Source organism: Kazachstania africana, chromosome 1, assembly GCF_000304475.1.
Source record: "Kazachstania africana CBS 2517 chromosome 1, complete genome".
NCBI classification, from domain to species: domain Eukaryota; kingdom Fungi; phylum Ascomycota; class Saccharomycetes; order Saccharomycetales; family Saccharomycetaceae; genus Kazachstania; species Kazachstania africana.
The window spans coordinates 333108-355935 of NC_018940.1; the positions used below are offsets into that span (position 1 = coordinate 333108).

The following is a 22828-nucleotide window of genomic DNA, read 5'->3' on the forward strand; positions in this document are numbered from 1 at the left end:
TATATATATATAGATAACTGATAGATAATAACTATGTTACCATACGACTACCGTCATAGTTTGCACTTCCAAAGCTAGCATCTTCATCGATATTTAAATTCTCGCCCTCGTTAGTTTCGGTATGGTCCAGGGATGCACTATGAACTTCCCTTAATTTATTCATTGTGCCAACAATAAACGGTCTTAATTCATTAATTTCAGTTAAGGAGAGATTGTCTAATTGTAAATGAGATTCGTTCAAATAACTCAAACCTTTCAGAACCTTGACTTGTCTCAGTTCTCTGAGGTCTTGAATTCTTTGTCGTAATTCGTTAACCGGGTCATTAAAATCATCATACGCTTTCTCAAACAGAATCTTCGATAATACTAGCCAGTTCCAAGGTAGTGAGCTAAACCTATCGCTATATTTTGTTTCATACTTCACATATCTATCCAGAGAATTTACTGTCAGCCACTCGGGTATAATAATATTACATTTGTTCTGCTGTTTCAATAATAGCGCCAACCATAACGAAACTTCCATGGATTTCATAGCAATCATTTCATTTAATGGAAATTTATTCATTGTAATGAGAGTATGTCGCGTAGAACTGTCGTTGTTTGTGTGACTCTTAGTATTATTACTAGTAGTTCTTGCCATAGTTTTTGTTGTGATACGTGGAAATATCTTAATCGGCTCATTCTCGACTAAAAATCGTACTTCTTCGGAGGAAAAAGTCTCCTGTAAGTGTGCTGGTAATGCCATTAATGTCTATAATGTTGATATAAGCTGCTAAAGCTCTCTTCCGTTGCTCGAGTTTCCTCTAATCCGTGTTCATCACCTATAAACTTCTCGAGAATTTCGTATTTTATTTTTCACGTCTTTTTTTTTAATATGGTAAAGCTTAATTTTGGAAAATATGAGTAATTGAAATTATATAATCATATAAACTGAGAATAAAAGTCTTGAAATAGCAGTTTCTTGTTATAGCTCTAAAACGATGTACTTTGGTGATGTTCAAACATATGTTACCCAATTCAGCTGCCCAAAGACAAAAGAATGCGTCCTCAAAGAACTTAATTCTCTCAATTTTGAATTCCACTGCGACCAAACGAGAAGCAAAGGAATATTTGGCGAGATATGCGGATGATGCAGGGACTACGCATCATTGTCTTATCCTTATTCGTTCTTTGCATACGTTCCCAGCGGATACTTTAAGCCATCTAGCAGACACGCTTCGAAGACTGAGAATTTTAGGTTTAAGACCAGTTTTTATTTTACCTCCCACTGACGATAGAGCTATAATGAATGAGCAGTTCGATTTATTAGATTCTTTACTTAATAATGCGCATTTACAACCCATTATTCTCCGAGATGGTCTAACCAAAACCTTTAATGGTACTTCTGCTTCCGTTTTATCTACAAACTCGGAACTGTTCAATAATGACGGTAATAAAGCATACATCCCAGTTATCGGACCCTACATATATGATGAAAAGGCATCCACTGAGTATATGGCCACCAGTCTAGTTGATTTCATGCATGATTTATGTAAAAATGTTGAACTGAACATTATCAAATTTTACATTCTAAATAACAACGGCGGCATACCTTCTACTGAAAGGAACAATAGATCACACGTGTTTATTAACTTATCACAAGAGTTTGATTTTTTATCAAAGAACCTTCGACAGCAAATAGAAAATGTGGAACATGTCAGTAATTTAATCCGCTCTGAGGGAAAACGTGAATCGAACTCACAATTTGATTATCTGTATCTTGAGGATCTGAGGCTGAAATTACATGAACACTCTGAAGATTTGAAGCTGATGGACGTCGTCTTATCTGGACTGGATACCTCAACAACGGGCCTTATAACTACGGTTAAAGCCGCTTCTTTACCTTCGGATAAAAACAATCCACTACTCTACAATTTACTAACTGATAGATCTCTTGTTTCTTCTTCTTTACCACTTTTTAAAAGAATCACAAATGGTGAAGGATATCTGAAGCAGGAGGGGCCTAAAGAAGACGGAACTGAGAGTTCACACACCATTGATCCAAGTGATCAAGAAAATAAGGACAATGCCACTTTAGTGACTACAGTACTTAAAAAAGGTATAGATATAAATATATTCGCTGAAAGTAAGTTAACCACTCATAATTCAATAGGACTGCCGGCACTATTTCAAAATAAATCAGATACAGGCAAATATCTCGATGAAAAGGATAAATTGAACTTGCTCAAAATGACAGATATTTTAGAGAAAGGTTTTCTTAGGAAATTAAATTTAGAACATTACCTCAATAGAATCAACGGTAAGATTGCCTCAATCATCATAATTGGCGATTATGAAGGTATTGCCATTCTTACTTACGAAGGCCCCAGCAATGATCAGTTTGTATATTTGGATAAGTTTGCAGTACTGCCACACCTAAAGGGATCCTTAGGAATTTCTGATATCATTTTCAACCTAATATTCAAAAGATTTCCAGATGAAGTGATATGGAGAAGTCGAAAAGATAATGTAGTCAATAAGTGGTATTTCCAGCGTAGTGTTGCAGTAATTGATCTATCGATCGACCTTAGTGATAATGCCAATTCTTACAATAAGTCCCAAGTTGACAGTCAATTTAATTTATTTTATTATGGTAACCGTTCGGATAGCTTGGAAAGGTTGAGAAAGTTTGCTAAGTATGTTAGAGATATAAAACCAAGTTGGTTATGATTGGTACTGTATAATTTAATGTATACAAGGGTGCATTTTATTTAATATGAAACATTTTCATTAATGAATTCCCATTCTTGATCCAAAGTTTCGTGTCTGTACTGTCTTCTGATCAAGGGAACATTGTGTTTTATCCTTGTATCCTCGTTGATATTATCATACCAGACATCGATAATACCAATAGGATCTAGTAGCATTTCACTACCCTCAAAGGCATTCACGCCTTCCCAATGTGCTTTGTACCAGCCATTATAGCCGCTGCAAAGAACAGAATTTCTTGAAAGTTCACACAAATCTGCTGCCGTCAAAAGATGAATACTGGCAGCCACACTATATTCCTCTATTAATGGTTCAAGTGTGTATGATGAATTGAAAAGGATGGATTTTGATGACAAAGATACCTTGAACCCTGCCTTAAACAGCTTCAAGAACGGATTGCTCTCGTATGAGCCCGACTTCTCACCTACCATTAAATCTCTAACAGTCACCTCTTTTTGACCAGGTTTATCTGTATTGTAAAGAATGTTCTGAGAACTTGTAGCTTTCAATGAAGCGGATGATAAGGGAGATATTATAAGTGGTATCTGAAAAAGATAGAAAATATACAGTATTGTTGGAGACGATTGCCAGATAGGTTCACTCTGCAACAACCCACCATTACATAATAGAAGATTGCAAATAAGCGCCTCTATTTTCTCTGTAAAATAAAGGGTGGAATCGTTAAATGCAGATGCAAATTGAGAAGTTCGATCGGATGTTGAAGGAGAGCACGTACTCCTTAGGACGATTGAATTTTGAAGGTTATTGTGACGCTTTGCATTTAATATCGAAAGGTTCTTGAAGAGGTAGTACATATATTGTGAGATTGTTGGATTGTCGCTATTGTCCCATTTTATGGGTTCAAAATTGACGTCAGCGAAGTTTTTCCAAATATATGCATCAGTTTGACTTACAATCAGGTCCACAGCACAAACATTGGATAAGAAAAAGTGTAATTCGATATTTTGGTCGTTCTCTGCCCCAAGTAGAGGATTGAAAATCAAGTCAAAAAATTCCTGGAAGTTATCAACAACATTATTATTGAATAATCTTGTGTAGCATCTTGAAATTTGAACATTCCAGCGAATGTTGTACGAGACTAACTTCCATTTCATCACCCACTTAGCAAATTTTACCCACCAGTTATCTTCACAGTTTTCTGATTTGTAACGAAATTGGAAATCCACAGACACTTGAGCCAGTTGATATTTGGATTTTTCGAGGAAATGAATGACATATCTAATTAAAATTTCCGCTAGATATTCACCTTCTATGTAGTTGTCAAATTCAAGAAATGTCTTAGCCAAAAGGTAATATCTATAATGTTTTAAGTTATTTCTTAGTATATTTTCCACATGGCTTAGCGGTAAGTCAAAAGGATGAATATTGACGAGATATACATCCCTATACCAGTCTAAAAAGTCATCATCGATTAACTTCAAGCCTATTGAAACAGGTTCATCCTGTTGACAACCTATTTTGAAAATGTCCTTTAATGATAGTTTTGCCCCTTTCGAATCACAGAAAATAGCTTTATTTGGTTCTGAATTCAATTTTTCCCATATGAATTCACTTAATTCACGTTGACTTATGCAACCACTCAGTAAAAGATCTCTGTCGACTTTTCTTACGTTATAAAAATCCCTGTATGGGACTTGCTTGTTTTCCAAAATTTCAGATTTTGATTTGAGATGTTGAAATAATTCAAACTTGTCTAATAAGTAATTCAGTCTTTTAGAGGATATTTCGTTGAACCTCGGATTTTGAATCATATCCACAACATAGGTGAAATCTTGTTTAAAATCAATGAAAGAAGGGATTTCTCTCTTTTCAATAACGATAGTGGATTTCATGTCGGAATAGAATTTTTTACAGGCTTCTTGGTAATGGGCTATATCAAAAAATTCACCAGTATAATGGTATTTAAATTTCTTTGTTCCCAACAGATATTCTTCGTCCAATGAATGTGGGAAATAGTAACCGGTGTATTCTCTTGAATCTGCGTTGTCACTATCAATGCTATCATTTAATCTCTTATCATTTTCGAATTTCCAGAACTTTGGTAATGGCTTGGGATACATAAACCACTTTGCCTTATTATTTTTAACGTTGGATCTATTATCTTGGAATGAATTGAAGATATATTTAGTGCGTAATTGCACCAATTTATTGAAAGGATTTTGATGATTCTCTTCTGGATTCAATGCACTGCAAGCTGTTGGAATTGGATTGTAGCATTGAGAATGTGTGTAGTAATTCTGTTCATCTGCAGATAGCTGTTTTGACAGAGTTTCAGTTTCATCAGTTGAATCAAGGAACATTGGTGAACCTAGCATCATCTGCTTATCAAAAACAGTTGATAGGGAAATCATATCTAAGTCATCAATAGACACTAATTTTTTAGAAGCTAGTTTCTCTTGTGCTTCCTTACTAATGATAGGGATAGCACTTTGCTTCTGTTCTGGCACAACCACAGATTTTTCATAATCATCAAATAATAATGACGGTCTTCTTTCTACCGGCTTGATTGAAGACATATTGGGTATCCAATTGTTGCAAATTAACTCGGTTGTTATTTAGAAAGTGTTATTAACGATGCTATATGTACCCAGGGATGTATCAGCATTCAAAGCCCTCCACATAATATAACTAACTTGATAGAAGAAGAAAATCCCTTTACTTTCCATCAACGTCTTCTAATTTAGGGTTTTCTCGAAAGCGCGATTGTGCGACAGACGTCAGAGTTTCCATTAATTTTTGAATAAATAGTCAACTAGATATAAAGATCATCGATTAGAGCTTCTGTTGAGTGTGGCGAGGTGTCACGATATTGCAATTGAGCAGTCAGTGACAGAAGTCTGATTTCTACAACACGAATACATTTGAGGATAGGAGCCTCAACGGGACAATTCAAACCACGATTGTTGAATTTCAAAAACATGAATATCAGACATTTTTACCAAAGAGACTTAATTATTCACTCGAGCTTTGCTTTATTGTATCAGAGACCATTTTCTGTTTATATCTCTCAAAAACAGATCCTCGACGATTACAAATATGTTCCACGAAGGTAAAATTATAGGTGACAGCCATTCTACTTTCCCTCAAAGATCATTTAATCTTGTCACTATGTGACATCAATTTGGTGGAGCACTCTAACTGCTTATGGCATAGCTATCAAATTTTCGTAATATCAACTGCTTTTCACTTTACTACATTGTATTGCTATCTCAGTAGGTGTATTTGTATGTAACTAAAACTAAAAGAATATAATGATATTTTTCGTCCTAGAAAATAAAAAAATGCACGTGAACCTGCATAAAAGTGAACTAAGCATTAGTGAACCCCAAATGTAGCAAAATATACGTAAATATATCACTGTGGGCTACTCTGGATGTGGTGGACAATCCATTTTTAAAAGTGTTTATGGGGGATTAAAAATTTTTAGTTTTTGAAAAGCTCGTATGGCGCAGTGGTAGCGCAGCAGATTGCAAATCTGTTGGTCCTTAGTTCGATCCTGAGTGCGAGCTTTTTATTTTTTTGCCAAAACTCTCCACTATGTGGTTTCAATATTTTATTGCAAATTGTGATTATCCATCGTCCCTTCTCACTAATACAGTTCATGAAACGCATGTAATTTATTTGAACGCCTATATGAAAAATGTGAAAAGTTTATATACATACCTCTAAGTTGTTATCTAATAGTGGTTAAGCCTCCATAACCTGACTTTCCCTTGTTCATTACCTACAGCGAGCATTTCTCCACTTGGTGAGAAAGAAACACTTGTGACTTTACCAAATGGAGTACCACTAGTTGGCCAATTTGAAAAAACAGTGCATGACGGTAGATGAATCAATCTTAAAGCGTCCTTGGCCGCTCTTGAAGCAACACATAAAATCTGGCCATCCGGCGAAAACTTCAATGATGATATGGTAGTGGTCAATTGATCTAATACTGCAATCGGTTTATTGTTGCTCACAGATCCATTTCTTCTTTCGTAAACATTGACAAACCCACTTTCACTACCGATCGCTAGCCATCTATTTGATTTTACCTTATTTTGAGAGGAATGCATTGGAAAGAAATGGTCTGTGTTGGTACCACCACCAACTTGACAGCTTGTGATACCAATACCACCTTCATCTTTCCACCTCTTCAATATTTTACCGTTATCCGTTAAATCGAATTCCCAAATCTCACCATACGTATTCGTAGCGATCAGAATAGTTTGGAATCTTCCATTTGACAATTGGTTATAATCTATGCAGAAATCCACTAGTTCTCCCTCTATCTTACAGCCCATCATCCAAACACTAGTAGTGGCGTGTAAAACATTGATCCAACCGCTGTTACCTTGTAAAAGAATGATACCATGTGATTCGGAAGTAGTGAAGTTATGAAAATGTGCAAGTTTAAATTTTTCGAAAGATCTTTGAGTAGACTCATGTCCGTACAATCTTGAAATTTTTTCAATTTTAGCAGTACCAGTAATATTGTCACCCATATTTGATGTTGCTAGATTCCACGAATGCATATAACGTCTTCTACCACCTGTGAAAATTTTTTGGTCTTGTAAGTTTGATGCTTTGTTTAATGGAGATACGTAAAATGTACATGTTTGAATTGGGGTACCTTTCAAGTGCAAGCTTGTAACAAGATGGTTATTTTTACCATCAATATGGTATATTCTCAACGTCTTGTCATAACCACCGGTCAATAATAATGGCTTATCTGGATGAAAGGAAAGTGATTGGATACCAGAATGTGATGGATGAGTAAAATTTGCATCTTTTAAACGAACGATATCTAAAATCTTTGGCGGAAGTAATTTTGAGCTTGAAACTTCTTTGTATGTATATGTGCTTGCTAGTATCTTTGATAAAGCACTAACGTCACCATTAATTACTTGTTCTTTATCATCCTCAATCTCACCTTCAGAAGAAGACGATATTTCATCACTGGAAATATCGTCAACCCATTTTGGTCTGGGGTAAATTTTTTCAAATTGGGCTCTCAAACGACGTGCATAAGCTTTACCATTTATCATTCTATCATTGTAACTCTCTCTGAGTTTTTTTGTTTTATTGCTTGCCATTACTGAAATACTCAACTTTTCGTCGTCTGAATCTTCCCATGCATCACTATTTTCATCTTCATCAGAACTATCCACTGAGCTCTCATAACTATCCTCCTCATCGATGTCCATGAGATCTTCATTAGCGTCATCTTCTTTCGTACCGTCATCTACGAAGAATAATTCGTCGTCATTAACAAGATTCACTTCATCTTCTTCGTTCTCGTCTAAATCACCATCTATGTCACCCTGAATCCCATCATCTGGATTCAGTTCATCAAACAGGAATTCAGTATCAAAATTCGATAAATTTGTATGGAAATCGGAAGTGTCACCAAATACAATCTTGGCTAGAGCTTGTTCTTCCTCATCTGGAGGAGGGATTTCAAAATCTAGTTTGTGACCAGCTGCAACTTTCGACATCGTCTTTTGGTGTCTATTCTCACTGAAGATCTTGACGTTATTCCTTGCGATGAGCTATTTTAATCAATTAAATTTTTTTTCTATTTTTCAAATCTGAAAATTTTTTTTACTTTGCGAAGAGACTGGGTTACCAAGCGATGAGCTTCGAGAAATCAGATAGATAGAAGCATATAAGGCAACCCATATGAGTTGTGCGATGTATTCTTGAGGCTCAGAATCGCATTCTGCCCTTGAATATTGTAGAGGGTAGTGCTTACTGGAGTAGCACGTCTTGAAACAGCTCATTTTGAAATAGTGGCTATAGAATGGTATGTATTTTCCAAATTATTGTGTATATAAGGTAGCATAAAGCACTATTCTAAATTAGTCCAAGATGCTTTGCGTGGAACTCAGCATGCTCTGGAACAAAGGTACTGATGAAAAAGTAGGAATGATCAAATCCCTCTGCAAATTTCAAATTAATGTGATCTTCCCAAGTAGTACCTTTACTAGCTTCTAATAAACTAGTTGGTTTTAACTGCTTTTCCAAGAATGGATCGCTTGTACCCACATGGATCAAGATAGTCTTATTTTCTGTATTCTTTACGGTCTTGACCAATTCACATGGATCATATTCCTTCCATTCTGACTTATTATCACCCAAATATCCATTGAAAGCTTTTTGACCCCATGGAACATTCATTGGATTCACAATTGGAGAAAAGGCTGAACATGACTTGTATTTTGATAGATTCTTCATGTAACCAGAAAGTGCACCAAAACCCCCCATTGAATGGCCAGCAATGGAAACATTATCAAGGAAATCAATCTCAACCGTCTCCTTATTGAAATATGTATTCAATTCATTGGGAAGCTCGAAATGAACGTATTGGTACATGTTATAATTCTTATTGAAAGGTTGTTTTGTGGCATTGACGTAAAACCCAGCACCAATACCAAAATCCCAGCTATTCTCTGGATCTGTTGGAACACCTTCACCACGAGGGGATGTATCAGGGAAAACTATACAGAAACCGTACTTATCGGCTTGGAATTGCCAGAAGCCCTTCTCTGATGCATTGTTTGGGGTGCACGTTAAACCGGATAGGTAGAAAATAGTTGGGATAGCTTTACTTTGAGTCTTTTCGTAATATTGCCTTGGTAAATAGATATTAACATCCATGGAAGTTCCTGTGGATTCAGAAGCATGTGAGAGCTTTAATAACTTACCGCCGCATGAAGCAATTTCTTGTGTAACGTTGAATGGCATTTTTGATACTTGCTTGGCTTAATATGAAATGCCAATGAAACTCAAGTGGACTTCTTTTACTTGGCTCTATATCCTTCTTCATAAGTTTGTCGCTGGTTTGGGCATTACCCGGAGGAGGGCATAAGAGCAAAGTGAATAGAGAGATACTTTGACACTTGGCTAGTTGTGCTACATTCCCAAAAGTTACCTGGTATCATCATGATTCATGACAATTCACAATATTATTAGGTTGTATGGTAAAAGCAAAAAGTGCCTAAAGCATAAATTTTAATTACAGACGTCTTATACAAGATATCTTATCATACAGTTCATATGGCCAAGAACGTTGACCATTCATACATACCCCTTGAATGATTAGACTTCTATTGCTATTTAAACATCTTCTGCTTCTTTGTAACGATTAATCTAGCTTTTATCTTATTTTTTCACAGAGTAAGAGGGCAGCCACATTTGCAAAGCATATAGTTCTGACTCAAGTTTATATACCATCTCACAGCTTGAGTTTAATATTTTCTAGACTTGCTGACCATATTTAGTCGTTAAAGAAGGGATAGGGCACGTTTAAATTTTTTAATGAAAAACAATGTAGGTTACAAGAATCAAACAATATGATTATCATTTCCTAAACCATGAAGAGAACCCATGATTATTAGAAGTGTCAAATTTTTCGTCAGATTTCATTATTTTTTCGTAGCTTTCTACTCTTGGTTTACTACCATCGCTTGGAGTCATTTTTTTCTGAGTCTTTAAAGACATTGTACCATCTTGGTAGTAAGTTTTCAATTCTTTTATTTCTTCGTCACCTTCATTGGTTGAATTGAATTTCAGAAATTGTGATTTACCGATAACTTGTTTCTTATCATTAGAATGATTGAAGATTAAATCTTCAGGTGTAGTCATTGTGTGATTCCAGTTGAATTCATTTGCCTTTTCTTCCAGTTTTCTGTCACTTACAGACTTATTTAAATTTGTCTTCCATAACAAATAATTTGTGTAATCAGTAAAGAACAAACCTAATTTGTGTTCATAATCGTTTTCAATCTTCTCTCTGGTTAAGATATTAGCATCATGTAAAGTTTTATTATCCATTTTTAACCTCTTCTTTACTGAATCATCGGGGAACAAGCACCTCCACCAACCATTTGTATCCCAAACAGACAGCCCATTAGACTCCAAACAGTTTGCAAATTGTGTTTCAGTGGGTCCCTTGTAATTCGACAAAGTGGCAACATTGCTGCCTAAAATTTCGCCATCTTCTATAGAAGGAAGCGTTTGGTGATCGAACATTCGTCCAATATTAAAAACGTTCAAATAATCCCATGGATCTTCAAAATTATGACGAGAATTCCAAATATTTGAGAAGTGATCACCTATTGAAAGCGATTTTTCTTGTTTTTGCAATTCATCTCTAATATACTTTTCGTTGACAATTTCATCTACTTTATCGTTATTCGTCAAAATGCCCATCCCAACTGTATATGTTATAATCCAATATTAAGATCTGATAGTAAACAAGTTAAAGTTATTGGGTCTATACTAGTTTTATTTCGTATTTTCTATACACTATATATTCCCCCCCATATATATATATATACGTATTTTTCGGGAGTGGTGAAGAATGATTTGTATACGGAATGTACGGTATGTTATGAAGAAGGCATCTGGAAGCTCATTCGTCATCTGTTTCGTTAAGATCAATTTGAATAGTATCATTAGTGGTCACTGCAGGCTGTGGTTCTGATGTTGTTGTGTACCTTACTTTATTTTCCCTGACGAGGTCTCCAAGATTTTTAGTTCTTGGGACCATATCATTCAAAAATTGGAAAGGTTCATTCATCGCTATACAATCAGTAATATTGCTATACTTTAAATTTGTTGTTTCTGCATGGGAACTACATTTGTTAGATTCGTATTCAGATATTTTTATCGATTCACTTACTAAAGTTTGTACAAATAATTCTGTTAAAAATGCTGTTGTGATAAAGGCAGATGTAGTAGTTTCCATAAACTCTGGATCGTTTCTAGCTATCGTCTGGATCTTTCCTATTGATAAACGTGGGTATGTAGGGTCATTTGCTTCCTCTAGTGACCTTTCGTGCTGTCTTTGCTGTTCCGCTATTGACACTTCTATCGTATCTACTTTGTCTTCTGAATTTTCTCTATTAACTTCTGGAGTATTAGTCGTGCTCGTTTGAGAGTCATGTAAGTCATCCATACTTATAGAGTTTTATGTCCGTGCTTTCCTAATAAATTAATCTCAGTCGGGTTTGGGAGTTACACTTATAGCATAGGTATATACAGTAATTTTACACTATGTAAATATCTTTTTTTTTCCTTCAGAGTTTTTCAATTTAAAGTTGATACTTGCTTTAATTTGATTGCTTTTACTTGTTATATAGAATAGCAGAGTAAGTTGGATGTGACTTCTTGGATAAAGATGGCATTTAGTCGTCAATGTTTAAATAGCTTTCAAAAAAGAACTAGTTCTCCTAATGGAATGTACGATGAAAAAAATATTTGACAAAAAACATGCTTCCAACCAGAGTCGAACTGATGATCTCCACATTACTAGTGTGGCGCCTTACCAACTTGGCCATAGAAGCTCGTTTTCTTGTTTTTTTGGAAACAAATAACATCTTACTGTAGGTCACTTTAACGTCAATACACTTTTACCTTAATTCGTCCACAGTTAATGCACCTCTAAAAATAGAGCAGTAGTAGCACAAAATATGTTTAGCACGAGTTCATACAATGCTAATTATGGGCTATCTCTAGGGGAAGTGTCGCCCGTCTGACTTCCCTTCTTCGATGGTTCAGATTTTTTACAATGACTCTCTTCGGCAGACGTGGTCTTACCCAAGCTACTGTTTATTGCTCGCCACAACTCTGATCTTAAATTTCACCTTACTCATATGTTAGTTGTGAAGGAGTTACATCAATATGAAAACTATACACATAAACTCACATTTTATAGGGTGTCATATCGCACTCAGTGGATTAGTGACACTGTTGCAAAGAGCAAAATCTAGATGTCTCGATAATATCTTGGTTTTTTTTAAGGAAAATATGGTGGATTTTCTGCTTTAATCTGGAAAATAAATGCACTGGCATTACATAATACTCGCTCGAGAAATTGAGGTTACTAAAATTTTTATTTATAAAAGGTTTAATACTTGTAAAATTAAAGTCATTGAAAAACAAACCATAGAGAACACGTTATGGATCATTTTATCGCTCTTCGCTGAATTATACACCATTCAAGTCTTAGAAAACGCGAGTATATTTTCAACATCAGTTAATGACAATATTTAAAGTTCCATACGTGAATACAAGCATATTATGTCACGGAATAACTTCGGCAGAAAGTTGGTACCTCTATGAATAATATTTTTATGCTCACATTTCTTAGCTATGCGCCAGCCTGAATAGACGAATCATTATGCAACTTAGGACCTCAATTAAATGAGAATTGAAGTTTTCGACCATCATTCTTTGCTGGCTCTAGAAAGACGAATAAGTAAAATAATGATAGAGCAGATGTAAATAAATGTATATCCACCATTGTAAGAAATAGTGATAATGAGCTATTATAAAAAGCCATGGTCACATCTTAAGATAAAGAATATTGTTCATATATTAAGATTAGAAATTATTCTATAAAAATGAGGGTTCAGAGAAGCACCAATGCAACAACTATAATTTACCTAGAGTATTAGCCTGAGAGAAAAGGTATATACAGCTTCATTCCATATTGCACCATGGCCTTCCATTCGAAACTTGATATTGGCATAAACTTGGCTCCAACTTCAATCCTACTAGCGCTGCTATAAAGACCCCAAACGAGTCTGCGATTGACACAGCTCCCAATGCAAATTCTGTCTCGCTTGAATCTAACTTACTCTCTAATACATTCAAAAAGGTGTTAACGTAAGAGGCACCTCCTAGTAACCCCTCATATAATATGAGCAACATAATTAACCATGGTGTTTTTAAACAAAAAAAAATAGATTGTAGTATTAATATTACAAAATTGATTGCTTGAAGACATGAAAGCAGATACAGATTGTTCAGCCTCATGAGCTGTGCTGAAGATCTTGAAATAAATACACCTAATTGGTAGATCGCCCCATATGTGACATAGATGTCTTTGTATTTATGGAAAAAAAATGGGATCGATTTCCTTTCATCAGCATTCAGAGAGAAAAGTAAAGTTGGCGCTACAGCCTGATTTATCAGATATTCAAATAAATAAACTGTCGTTAAGGGCACCATGTATGGAATAACAAGGTTTTGTAATCTTTTGCAAGTATGAATCACGTGCCTCAATAGACTACTGAAATTTCCACTATCTAGTAACTGTTTCGTAGGGTCGATTTTAGGCGAAGTAGAGTTGTTGGAGTCTTCTTCATACTCCTGTGCCTGATAGTGGTCTAGAACTGGGACAATTTCATTTTCATTTTCACTTGCATTTAACGAGCTGTATTCTGTGGAGATTAAGTTGTAGTAGCATAAGAACCCTGTTGGGAGAATTGCAAAAAGAAGCAGAGCAACATTTACCGGAATGTGCAATATTGATGTCAGAAACATGTATACACCACTTCCAAATAATCCCGCTCCTCCTGTACCAGAGGACCAGCCACTTAACGCTGTCAGCCCATAATTATTAGTCAATTGCAGAAAAGTAATCTCTCCAAAGCCAGAAGATACAGATGCTAGCACGACACCAGATAGACACACGCCAATTGATTTGGTGGATACTAAAAACATTCCGAGGCAGCTCAAAAATATAAGTGAAATAACTCTGAAAGAATACTGGATTTTATGGATAAAGAAGGGAGCCAGTACTTTTATGCTTAGTGAAGGCAAAATGTCTGCTAATAGCACCAAAGACTTCGGCAATTTTGGACCCACTATGTCCATAGCGGCCGACAATATTACTACGTAAAGGACATTGTTTATAAGCCCGAATATCCAGAAGTATATAAATAATATTCGATTTGTTTTGGGACTGTTAATCGCTTGCGTATTCTGTCTACTGTTTTCCATATAGAATCTTTATGGGAAGTTGAAAGTTCTTGAGATAGAAGAAGAAGATCCCTTAAGTTACTGTAAAGGCAATTACGTTCGATTTCTATTAATATTATACTATGATGATACTTGTAGTCGTTTAATAATGTTTTAAGGATAGCCGACTGCCTTGAGTAAAAATTTTGTATCCTTTCTTAAGTAGTTTTCCATCATCAGATGTGTCTGAAATACTTTGATATCTTAACAAAAACTTAAATTTCATAAAAATAATATAAATAAAAAAAGAGAACAGGATAATAATTTCGATGGAAACTAGCTCTCCCGGAATACCACCATTATATTGTTAAATAACAATATAAATGACTTGGAACTCTATAATTACTAAAAAATTGGATGGGCTAAAGACAGCGTCCTGATTTTAGTTCACTTATATTTTCCGTATATAATTTTATTTCGTTAATCTCTTTATTAAAACCGTCCTCCAAGCAATCTGCTCCCCTTACATTCATATATACATAATTTTCGGTGCCAATAGTATCATCGCTTATAACTGCTGAAGGTCTTGATTTACAAATATTCTTTTAATAACATGAGTCTTTCTGCAGCCTTCTCCAGATACTCATCGTCTTTACAGACTGCAAACCTTAAAAGATTTTCAGCGGCATGTTCATGCTCTTTGATATAAAATTCGGTTGGTGGTATAGCTACAACACCCAGTTCATTCATCAACCAATAAGATATACGGAAATCCTTGGCCTTATTTAACAGCTCCTCAGGATACTTATAATCGGGAGGTATTTTGACCTTGGAAAAATTAACTAAAATAAAATAAGTACCCTCTGGCTCCGTGTATGGTAAGCCTAGCTCATTCAATACATTGGTGAAGATTTCATATTTTCTAATATACTGTAATCTAGTTTCCTTAAAATATTCAACTTTTTCAGCATCATTGAAAGCATTTGCTACAGCTTCTTGTAAAGGTGACGGAGAGGCAAAGCAAATTCTCGTATGCGCTTTAGCAGCGTAACTCAATAATTCTTGGTTCAAAGAGAGAGCCCATCCAATCCTCCATCCAGTGGCAGCAAATGACTTACCCGCAGAACCAACTGTCAAGGTCAATTGGCCAATCTCCGGTGATAAAGTGGCAATTCTTGTAAATGAGTCTTTGAAATATAGGTGTTCATAAACTTCATCCGAAATAATGACAACATTATTTTTGACGCAGATATCACCCAGCCTTCTCAGTTCAGGTTCGGTGAATACTTTACCAATTGGATTATGAGGAGTGTTTATAATGATGGCCTTGGTTTTTGAATTCATAGCAGCCTGTAGCGAGTCCCAGTCAATCTGCCATTCTTCACCTTTGGTAACTCTTGTGTCCAGATTCTTTGGTGGTGTAATTGGTACATAAACAACTTTCCCTCCACTCAATTCAATATTTGGGATATACTGATCGAAAAAAGGCTCAAATACAATGACCTCGTCACCTGGATTCAAGAGACCTATCAAGATAGAAAAAATTGCTTCATTAGCACCAGTGAAAACAGAGAAATTTGCAGCCTCCAGTTTTGTATTATAAAATGGTGTATAAAATTTGACTAACGAATCGATCAAAGATAAACGACCTCTTGTTGGAGAGTATTGGTTTACTAAAGGAATTTCTAATGCCCTTTGAGCTTCTTTAATTGCGAACTGAGGAGGAGCGTAAGAAAAAAATCCTTGGCCCAAATTAATCATCTCACGACCTACATTTCTTGAGTTCTTAGCAGCTATAGCAGCTGATTCGTTAGTAAGAGACCAAACATCCTTAGCTGCATTTTTTGTGAAATATTTATTAGGAGTCACCTTGGGTACAATTGTGCTGACTTTCTTCATCTTATTCACAAGTGTTATCTGACAAAACTTTTCTCAGTACAAGGGTAAGATTTCAAAAGATAATCAAAGTACGACATTCTTCATCCACTTCGAACATGATTATTTCATCCTCTTTATATACCTCGGATCTATCAACTTTATATTAGGATTTGATGCCACAGTTTTCGCCTCGTGGATTAGGGTTGGAAAATGTGTATTCTACTCTACGAACTGTATATGAGAATATGACTACAATATGACTATTTAAAGATCTGGCGGTGAAGTTAAAGCATCTCAGACTTCTGCATCTAGTTGAGTGTGCGCCTTAGTAAGCTCTTCATTACATTCCTTGATGATGTTAGTATCTGTCTCCAAAATCTTCTTAAATTCAGCCCATTCACTCGTTAAATGCGAGCTGCGTTGGCCAACTTTAGATTCAATTCGACTTAGGCCTTTTCTTAAAAAGTTTATTTGTTCTTGCATATTTCTGTGCACATGAACAAAGTCGTTGAATTTCAAAATTTGGTTTCTTACTTCTTTAAACCACTCAACTTCTTTTTCACTAATAGGTGTTTTTGAAATCTCTTTTGATTCATGAATCTTGGCAAGATTGCCATTTAATGCATTGAATCGTTGTATTAATTCATCTTGCTTCTTTAGATTCTTATTCCATCTGACCATTTTGTCATCATAAGAACTTTTCAATAAGCTTTGTTTCTCAATCAATTGTATAGACTCTTTCAGCTGCTTGGTCAGCTCGTACTGCTGTTCATAAAGTCTGTTACGTAATACAAGACCTAGACTTTGCCCTTCGACAATATTGGAAACTAAGTCATTTGAGATTTCGGTCAATGTGGCAAGCTGAGTCTCATTTGAATCATTAGACAAGACAGTTTGCCTTTCCTCTGGCGAAATGATTTTCTTGAATGGATGACGACAGATTCTTTGAAAGGAATCATTCAAGTTCATAATTTCGGAGATTGGTTGGGTAAAACTCACCTCATATTTCTTAGTGACTGGATCTTCTATATTTTTTGATCTTGACATTTCATCTAATTTTATTACGAAAGAACTATCAGATTCTGGAAGTGTTCTAGAAATGACACTTGAGTTCGATACAAACAAAATACCCCTTTCCCCTCTTAGGCTCCAAACACCATAGCAATCGACGTTTTCCTTGATGTCCAAGTCACTTATCTTACTTTTGAAATCTACGTCTATCAAAGATGTTAGATCAGAATTAGTAATGCATTTAGAAACTTTAAATGACCAAGCTGTAGTATCGATCTTACGTACTGAGCTATGGTTTTGAGAAATAAACATCTGTCCTGTAAGAGACGAGGATTTCAGTAGTTTGATAGATTCAGGTCCCATCTCAACAGATTCTATCAAAACAAAAGAATTATTATAAACATAATTGTCGGCATTCCAGGACATAGATAATTCTAAATCCTTTAACAATAAAGTAACCGTACCATTATCAAAGGTGATAGCAAAAAGTTCATTATTATTACCTATGTCTAAAGTGTAAATCTCTTTTGCTGTGGCCTCATATAATTTTTCGGGATATGGCGCAACCGTGAAGGGACCTTGAGCCTTAACTTGACGAAAATCATTTGAAATTTCGAGACAGCTATTCTTCGTTTCGTCCGAGGAACTGTCACGTAAAGAAGCAATAAATTTAATTTGTTTTAATACGTTTTTTCTGACTTCAATGCTTACCGTAGAATCCAGAGAGTCGTATAAAATCCTCGATTTATTGAATAAATCTTCCAAAACAGACTTTTTTAATGATAGTTTTGGAGGCAAACACGGGTAGAAAGCATATATATCACCCCCATCCGTTACGGATAGCATATACAGCGTTAAGCCATCTTGACTGAATTCCATATCCTCAATATCTGTAACTCTAGTTTCAATCCCAAGTTTGTTAGCGGTTTTATTTAAAAAGAGCTTCTCACTCTTTCTCAGGTCAAATAAACAAATAACATCATTTTCAAATAAAATGACAACACAACCATCATCTGCTGCCTTTGGATGAAATAGAATCTTTTTAATATCGGAACTTTTGTTAACATCACGAAACACTCTTTGGAAAGAGGACTTTATCGACGTTACTGCACCATCATAGCCCCACGGAATTTCAATCAACGATAATGATTTCTTGTCATAAAGGCATAAAAATTGGCCAGAATTGCTAATGATAACGTTTTCGTAGGCAGAATCATCAAAAAAGAGAAGAGGAAGACTGTGATATTGTGAAGAAGCCACTGAACCCCATCTCAACTGATTTTTTTTGTAAATGGACGAATCTTGTGCCAGAATGGGTAGTGAAAAAGATCTTTCTGAGTTGAGAAGCGATGACGACAAAGACGTCTTGAAAATTGGCCTGTTTTCAAGCAATTTCGACACTTCACTAACACTTACTTCATTTGACTGTGCCATGATGAGTCAATCAAATGTGGTTTTGCTCCAGGTTTTATATCTTATTTTGTTCTGATATATATCCAATTTTTTTTTCTGTTTTCTTGATAGATCGGATAATGCTTTTAATAAAAAATAATAGTGAAACGTCTGACAAAGGCTATATTGTAATAGCTTTATGTAAAATAGTTCTATCTAAGTATATATATATATATATATATATATCTACCTTAATTCTAAATTGAAATAAAATACTTGAATTAATTAGTTATGGAAAGTAGTAAAACTTCGAGTACCCATCCAAATATTGCATTCATGAAAAGATTCCATCCAACAAAATAGCAGAGCTTCGGACTGAACACACTCCAGACGAACAGATGGTACCTGAACATGACACAAGCTAGCATCAAGCACAATCCAACGATACAGTTGAATAAGCTCGTTGGAATTTTACTCTTGGTAAAACTGGCCCATTTATTAAAATTGGTTTCTTTAATGTCATAAATAATGTCCCACGAGAACATAGCCCAGTATATGGATGGAGCAAAGTTAGATAGCACCATCAAAACACCAATTACGTAAATATTGTAGTTTTCTGATATCCCATGATATGCATTAGATATGTCAATTGTTGCAATTGAGTTAGTACCACCAAATTGGAAAAAGGCAAAATTTTGTAAGCACAAGGAAATTAAACTTGTTAGATAGATATTCGAATTATAGTGTTTTTTCAAAATTTTACTGATAAAGGATCTCATTATCTCAAATATTAAGAATTGCGGTATATTTACCGATGAGGAAAGAAACATCATTAATATTGTAACATATTTCGAGATACACTTCAATGAAAATGATGGATGATGTTTATTGAACTTTCCCCACAATAAAGTGAAAAAAATTATTGCGGCTACACTATGAAGGAAGAAACTTGCCATAGGAATTAAAGTCGAAGAATAATCTTTCTTGTTGCCATCTTGGAAGAATGAGGCACAGTTATCCATAATATTTTGGATGTACCATGGAACTATCTCCTTGTTTACAACTGCCCAGGTAGCTTTATACGCTAAACACAAAATTCCTAGTGTGGAAGATGATATGAACCCCCACATAGAATTTTGGTTACCATTTAATGAGATAACGAAAAAAGTAAGGGCGTTCAAGTTCCATTGAAGTGTACTATTTTCTTCTAGAATTTTTGAAATGACATAAGGATATACTGTCTTTTGGCCAGTATTATTCCAACCTCTGATCAATCTCAAGCAGAGGAGTATAACAGAGTGTTCAAAATAATGCATGGTTTTAGCAGCACTAATAAAAAGGCAGCCGGTAATTACCCACCACCAAATCTGATGCTCCTCTTCAACGAAACTGCTGCCAAAACATGAAAACCCAAGTATTGAGGCAAGTAAGACGGATGCAAAAAAATATTTATTTGAGGCCATTTGAAAGAAGGAAAAAATGGCCATAACTAATGTCAGGACGAGTGACATAAAACAACCAATTGCAAGCATGGTGTAGTCGTATTCAGTAGTTGCTGCAATCAGTTTTTCTTGAAGAGTTTTCATTATTCTCTGACACTCGCTTCTTTTTTCCAAATCAAAAACATTCAAATTGAAAAGTTCATCGTCATATTCAACTTTAGACAATTCAAGCAACTGCTTGTAGTTTTCTAAAAGCTTAGTATCTATGATATTTGGATCTAATAGTTGCAAAAAATCTGGAATAATTACCCCAACACTATTTTTTGGAATAGGCACGTTATATAAGGCAGCCAACGTAGGTACTAAATCCATTTGTTGTACTTGTGTCAAATACTGATAATCAGAACTATTTGATGTTATGGGTAGTCTGGCGTTGAGTTGTCGTATAGGGATTTTGAATTTGCTTAATTTTTTTGAAAAAAATACTAAACCAGCTGAAGTTTCACCAGCTGAAGAACCACCATGGTTTCCTGCATCATTCATTCCATGATCGCCCATAACAATTAGTAGGGTATCTTCATCTAGATTATCATAAAGCTTACCAACTATTTGGTCCATTTCACGGTGCTTTGCTGGCATAAATTTAGAATTCGCACCACCTTTATGGCCTATGTGATCGAGACCCAAATAGTGTAAAATTAGCACATCCCAGTCTTCAGTTTTCTCAAGCTGTCTGGGGATATGCCTCGTCACATTAAGATCGACTTGTTCGAAGTCACTCACAAAAAAAGAATTGGTCCCTTCATAATCATTGAAAAATTCTAGTGGGAATAGCTTCAACCAAGTATCATCACCAAAAAACCTCATTCTATAGCCTTTTGAGTGGAATTGTTTGAGCCAGGAGTCCTGATCCTTTACGTTTGAAGAGGAATCATCTTCAGCAACATTCAGGAGAGCATCTAGGAAATTTGGAGTGGAACCAGTAGTTATGCCTTTTAGTCTTGGTAACGTAACTGTTGGTGGATTAGAATACGCCGTATAACCCCAAGCTTCACCTGAATTTAGCTTTGAATGGACGAAATGAAAGTTAGAAGACGATTCATCGAATAAAAAATCGCTTCTTAGGGCGTCAATCACTATTAGTACCAATTTTTTAAACGGCTGTTTCGTTTCTTCTTGCAATTTTTTGTTGATAGAAAAGGTTGCATTACCATTCATCACATTTTTCTGAGGAAAGAATCCTATAGCAAATAGAAGAACACTAAGAAGCTGAGCCACCAACACAAAGCCCAAAATTCCTCTCATTGTCTTATAGTGCCAATTAAGGTTGTGGTTATACCTCTTGAAAGTATATCATCCGTAGGAGCCTAAACTTCTCTTATTCGCGTGCATTTTGAGATCTTGAAAAAAATGGAAAATTTGTTGACTTCGAGCCATAAAGCCAAGAAAAGCTCTCTAAAGGTTGATCTTCCGGATGGCATTTAGACTTGCCAAGTTGGTCTACCTTTCTTATTTTTCTTGCTCTCTGATTCTGGAACTACTAGAAAGCTGGATGCGCATCTCGACAATTTTCGCACACCAATGACTAGAAGTGGAATAGTTATTCCATGAGCAATGTAGTGACCCAATTTGCGGAAGATGCTAGCTAATGCTAAACAAAGTTATGCTTCTGCCCAAGGCTTGTTGTAGATTACAAACAATACCGCAAATATTCATCCGAGATATTCTCTGTAATGGAGGCTTAATATCACCTAGCTTCGTCTAGCATTATCTTGCATCTTCAGCAAAGCTAAAACTTCTCCTTTTATGAGTGAGATAGTTATAATGAATTTGTTATACGTTCATTACTCTAACTCGACAGCGTATCGTATTTGTGGTGTTTAAATGGATCATTTTCGTGTTGTTGATAGATAAATTCTTATTTTTATGAAAAAATAAGAAAATACGCTTCTATGGCCAAGTTGGTAAGGCGCCACACTAGTAATGTGGAGATCATCAGTTCGACTCTGGTTGGAAGCATTTCTTTTTTTTAGTTCCCTCTATGACAGGACAAATGGTGAATAATGGTATAGATTGAGAAATAAAGCAATTTGCAGAATGAATATCGTTCTGGTCATTTTTCCCATTTTTTTTTCAAATTTATCATACTATTATTTTCTTTGTTCAACTTCTTACACAAGTAGATTCCCCTTCAGGGAGCTGATCATTTGTTGTTGAATGTCACTGAGCCACAAAAACTCTCTAAAAAATTTGAAATGACTTTATTATTATGAGTCAGCCATTATGAAACTAACATTTTAAGTAAGTGAACTTGGGAATGTTAGCATATACTAAATTTTGGACAATATTCTATTCTTTCTTGATAATACCATTTTGTACTACAATTATAAACAGTTCTGAGACCAGTACCTTATAGGTCCGCCTCGGACATTATATTGTAATTGTTGGTCAGTATGATGAAATTTCCATTGAGAGATTTGAACAATCATTACCGGCTATGTAAAAATAATTCACCTAATTATGACAAGATTGGACTTATTTAAAACACAACCTATTTTTGGCAAATCTTGAGTAGATGACTTTTTCTTTTGATCAAAGTTGGTTGG

At 35.3% G+C, this 22828-nt stretch overlaps 11 protein-coding genes and 3 non-coding genes across 14 annotated transcripts; 3 read left to right on the top strand and 11 right to left on the bottom strand.

Moving 5' to 3' along the window:
* Window positions 1–31: 31 nt before the first annotated feature.
* On the bottom strand, window positions 32–745 carry PSF2 (DNA replication protein PSF2; the record flags this gene model as incomplete). The annotated part of the gene is made up of 1 exon (XM_003954687.1): window positions 32–745. The coding sequence occupies one exon, from the start codon at window positions 743–745 to the stop codon at window positions 32–34; it is 714 nt and encodes a 237-aa protein (XP_003954736.1).
* A 248-nt stretch (window positions 746–993) lies between these two features.
* Window positions 994–2709, top strand: ARG2 (acetyl-CoA:L-glutamate N-acetyltransferase; the record flags this gene model as incomplete). Its single annotated transcript, XM_003954688.1, has 1 exon — window positions 994–2709. The coding sequence occupies one exon, from the start codon at window positions 994–996 to the stop codon at window positions 2707–2709; it is 1716 nt and encodes a 571-aa protein (XP_003954737.1).
* Window positions 2710–2750: 41 nt separating this feature from the next.
* On the bottom strand, window positions 2751–5285 carry KAFR0A01650 (metallo-dependent hydrolase superfamily protein; the record flags this gene model as incomplete). The annotated part of the gene is made up of 1 exon (XM_003954689.1): window positions 2751–5285. One exon carries the CDS (start codon window positions 5283–5285, stop codon window positions 2751–2753), a length of 2535 nt encoding a protein of 844 aa, XP_003954738.1.
* A 921-nt stretch (window positions 5286–6206) lies between these two features.
* KAFR0Atrna2C lies at window positions 6207–6278 on the top strand. Its single transcript has one exon. It is a non-coding gene; the product is annotated as a tRNA-Cys (tRNA).
* A 168-nt stretch (window positions 6279–6446) lies between these two features.
* On the bottom strand, window positions 6447–8246 carry UTP18 (Utp18p; the record flags this gene model as incomplete). Its single annotated transcript, XM_003954690.1, has 1 exon — window positions 6447–8246. The coding sequence occupies one exon, from the start codon at window positions 8244–8246 to the stop codon at window positions 6447–6449; it is 1800 nt and encodes a 599-aa protein (XP_003954739.1).
* A 358-nt stretch (window positions 8247–8604) lies between these two features.
* Window positions 8605–9408, bottom strand: KAFR0A01670 (S-formylglutathione hydrolase; the record flags this gene model as incomplete). Its single annotated transcript, XM_003954691.1, has 1 exon — window positions 8605–9408. The coding sequence occupies one exon, from the start codon at window positions 9406–9408 to the stop codon at window positions 8605–8607; it is 804 nt and encodes a 267-aa protein (XP_003954740.1).
* A 702-nt stretch (window positions 9409–10110) lies between these two features.
* MPM1 (Mpm1p) lies at window positions 10111–10962 on the bottom strand (the record flags this gene model as incomplete). Its single annotated transcript, XM_003954692.1, has 1 exon — window positions 10111–10962. The coding sequence occupies one exon, from the start codon at window positions 10960–10962 to the stop codon at window positions 10111–10113; it is 852 nt and encodes a 283-aa protein (XP_003954741.1).
* A 202-nt stretch (window positions 10963–11164) lies between these two features.
* On the bottom strand, window positions 11165–11710 carry DLS1 (Dls1p; the record flags this gene model as incomplete). Its single annotated transcript, XM_003954693.1, has 1 exon — window positions 11165–11710. The coding sequence occupies one exon, from the start codon at window positions 11708–11710 to the stop codon at window positions 11165–11167; it is 546 nt and encodes a 181-aa protein (XP_003954742.1).
* A 315-nt stretch (window positions 11711–12025) lies between these two features.
* KAFR0Atrna2T lies at window positions 12026–12098 on the bottom strand. Its single transcript has one exon. It is a non-coding gene; the product is annotated as a tRNA-Thr (tRNA).
* A 1138-nt stretch (window positions 12099–13236) lies between these two features.
* Window positions 13237–14541, bottom strand: YHC3 (amino acid transporter YHC3; the record flags this gene model as incomplete). The annotated part of the gene is made up of 1 exon (XM_003954694.1): window positions 13237–14541. The coding sequence occupies one exon, from the start codon at window positions 14539–14541 to the stop codon at window positions 13237–13239; it is 1305 nt and encodes a 434-aa protein (XP_003954743.1).
* A 549-nt stretch (window positions 14542–15090) lies between these two features.
* Window positions 15091–16398, bottom strand: BNA3 (kynurenine--oxoglutarate transaminase; the record flags this gene model as incomplete). The annotated part of the gene is made up of 1 exon (XM_003954695.1): window positions 15091–16398. The coding sequence occupies one exon, from the start codon at window positions 16396–16398 to the stop codon at window positions 15091–15093; it is 1308 nt and encodes a 435-aa protein (XP_003954744.1).
* Window positions 16399–16671: 273 nt separating this feature from the next.
* On the bottom strand, window positions 16672–18822 carry NUP82 (linker nucleoporin NUP82; the record flags this gene model as incomplete). Its single annotated transcript, XM_003954696.1, has 1 exon — window positions 16672–18822. One exon carries the CDS (start codon window positions 18820–18822, stop codon window positions 16672–16674), a length of 2151 nt encoding a protein of 716 aa, XP_003954745.1.
* Window positions 18823–19061: 239 nt separating this feature from the next.
* Window positions 19062–21527, bottom strand: LAS21 (mannose-ethanolamine phosphotransferase LAS21; the record flags this gene model as incomplete). Its single annotated transcript, XM_003954697.1, has 1 exon — window positions 19062–21527. One exon carries the CDS (start codon window positions 21525–21527, stop codon window positions 19062–19064), a length of 2466 nt encoding a protein of 821 aa, XP_003954746.1.
* Window positions 21528–22168: 641 nt separating this feature from the next.
* On the top strand, window positions 22169–22241 carry KAFR0Atrna3T. The gene has a single exon. It is a non-coding gene; the product is annotated as a tRNA-Thr (tRNA).
* Window positions 22242–22828: the final 587 nt, after the last annotated feature.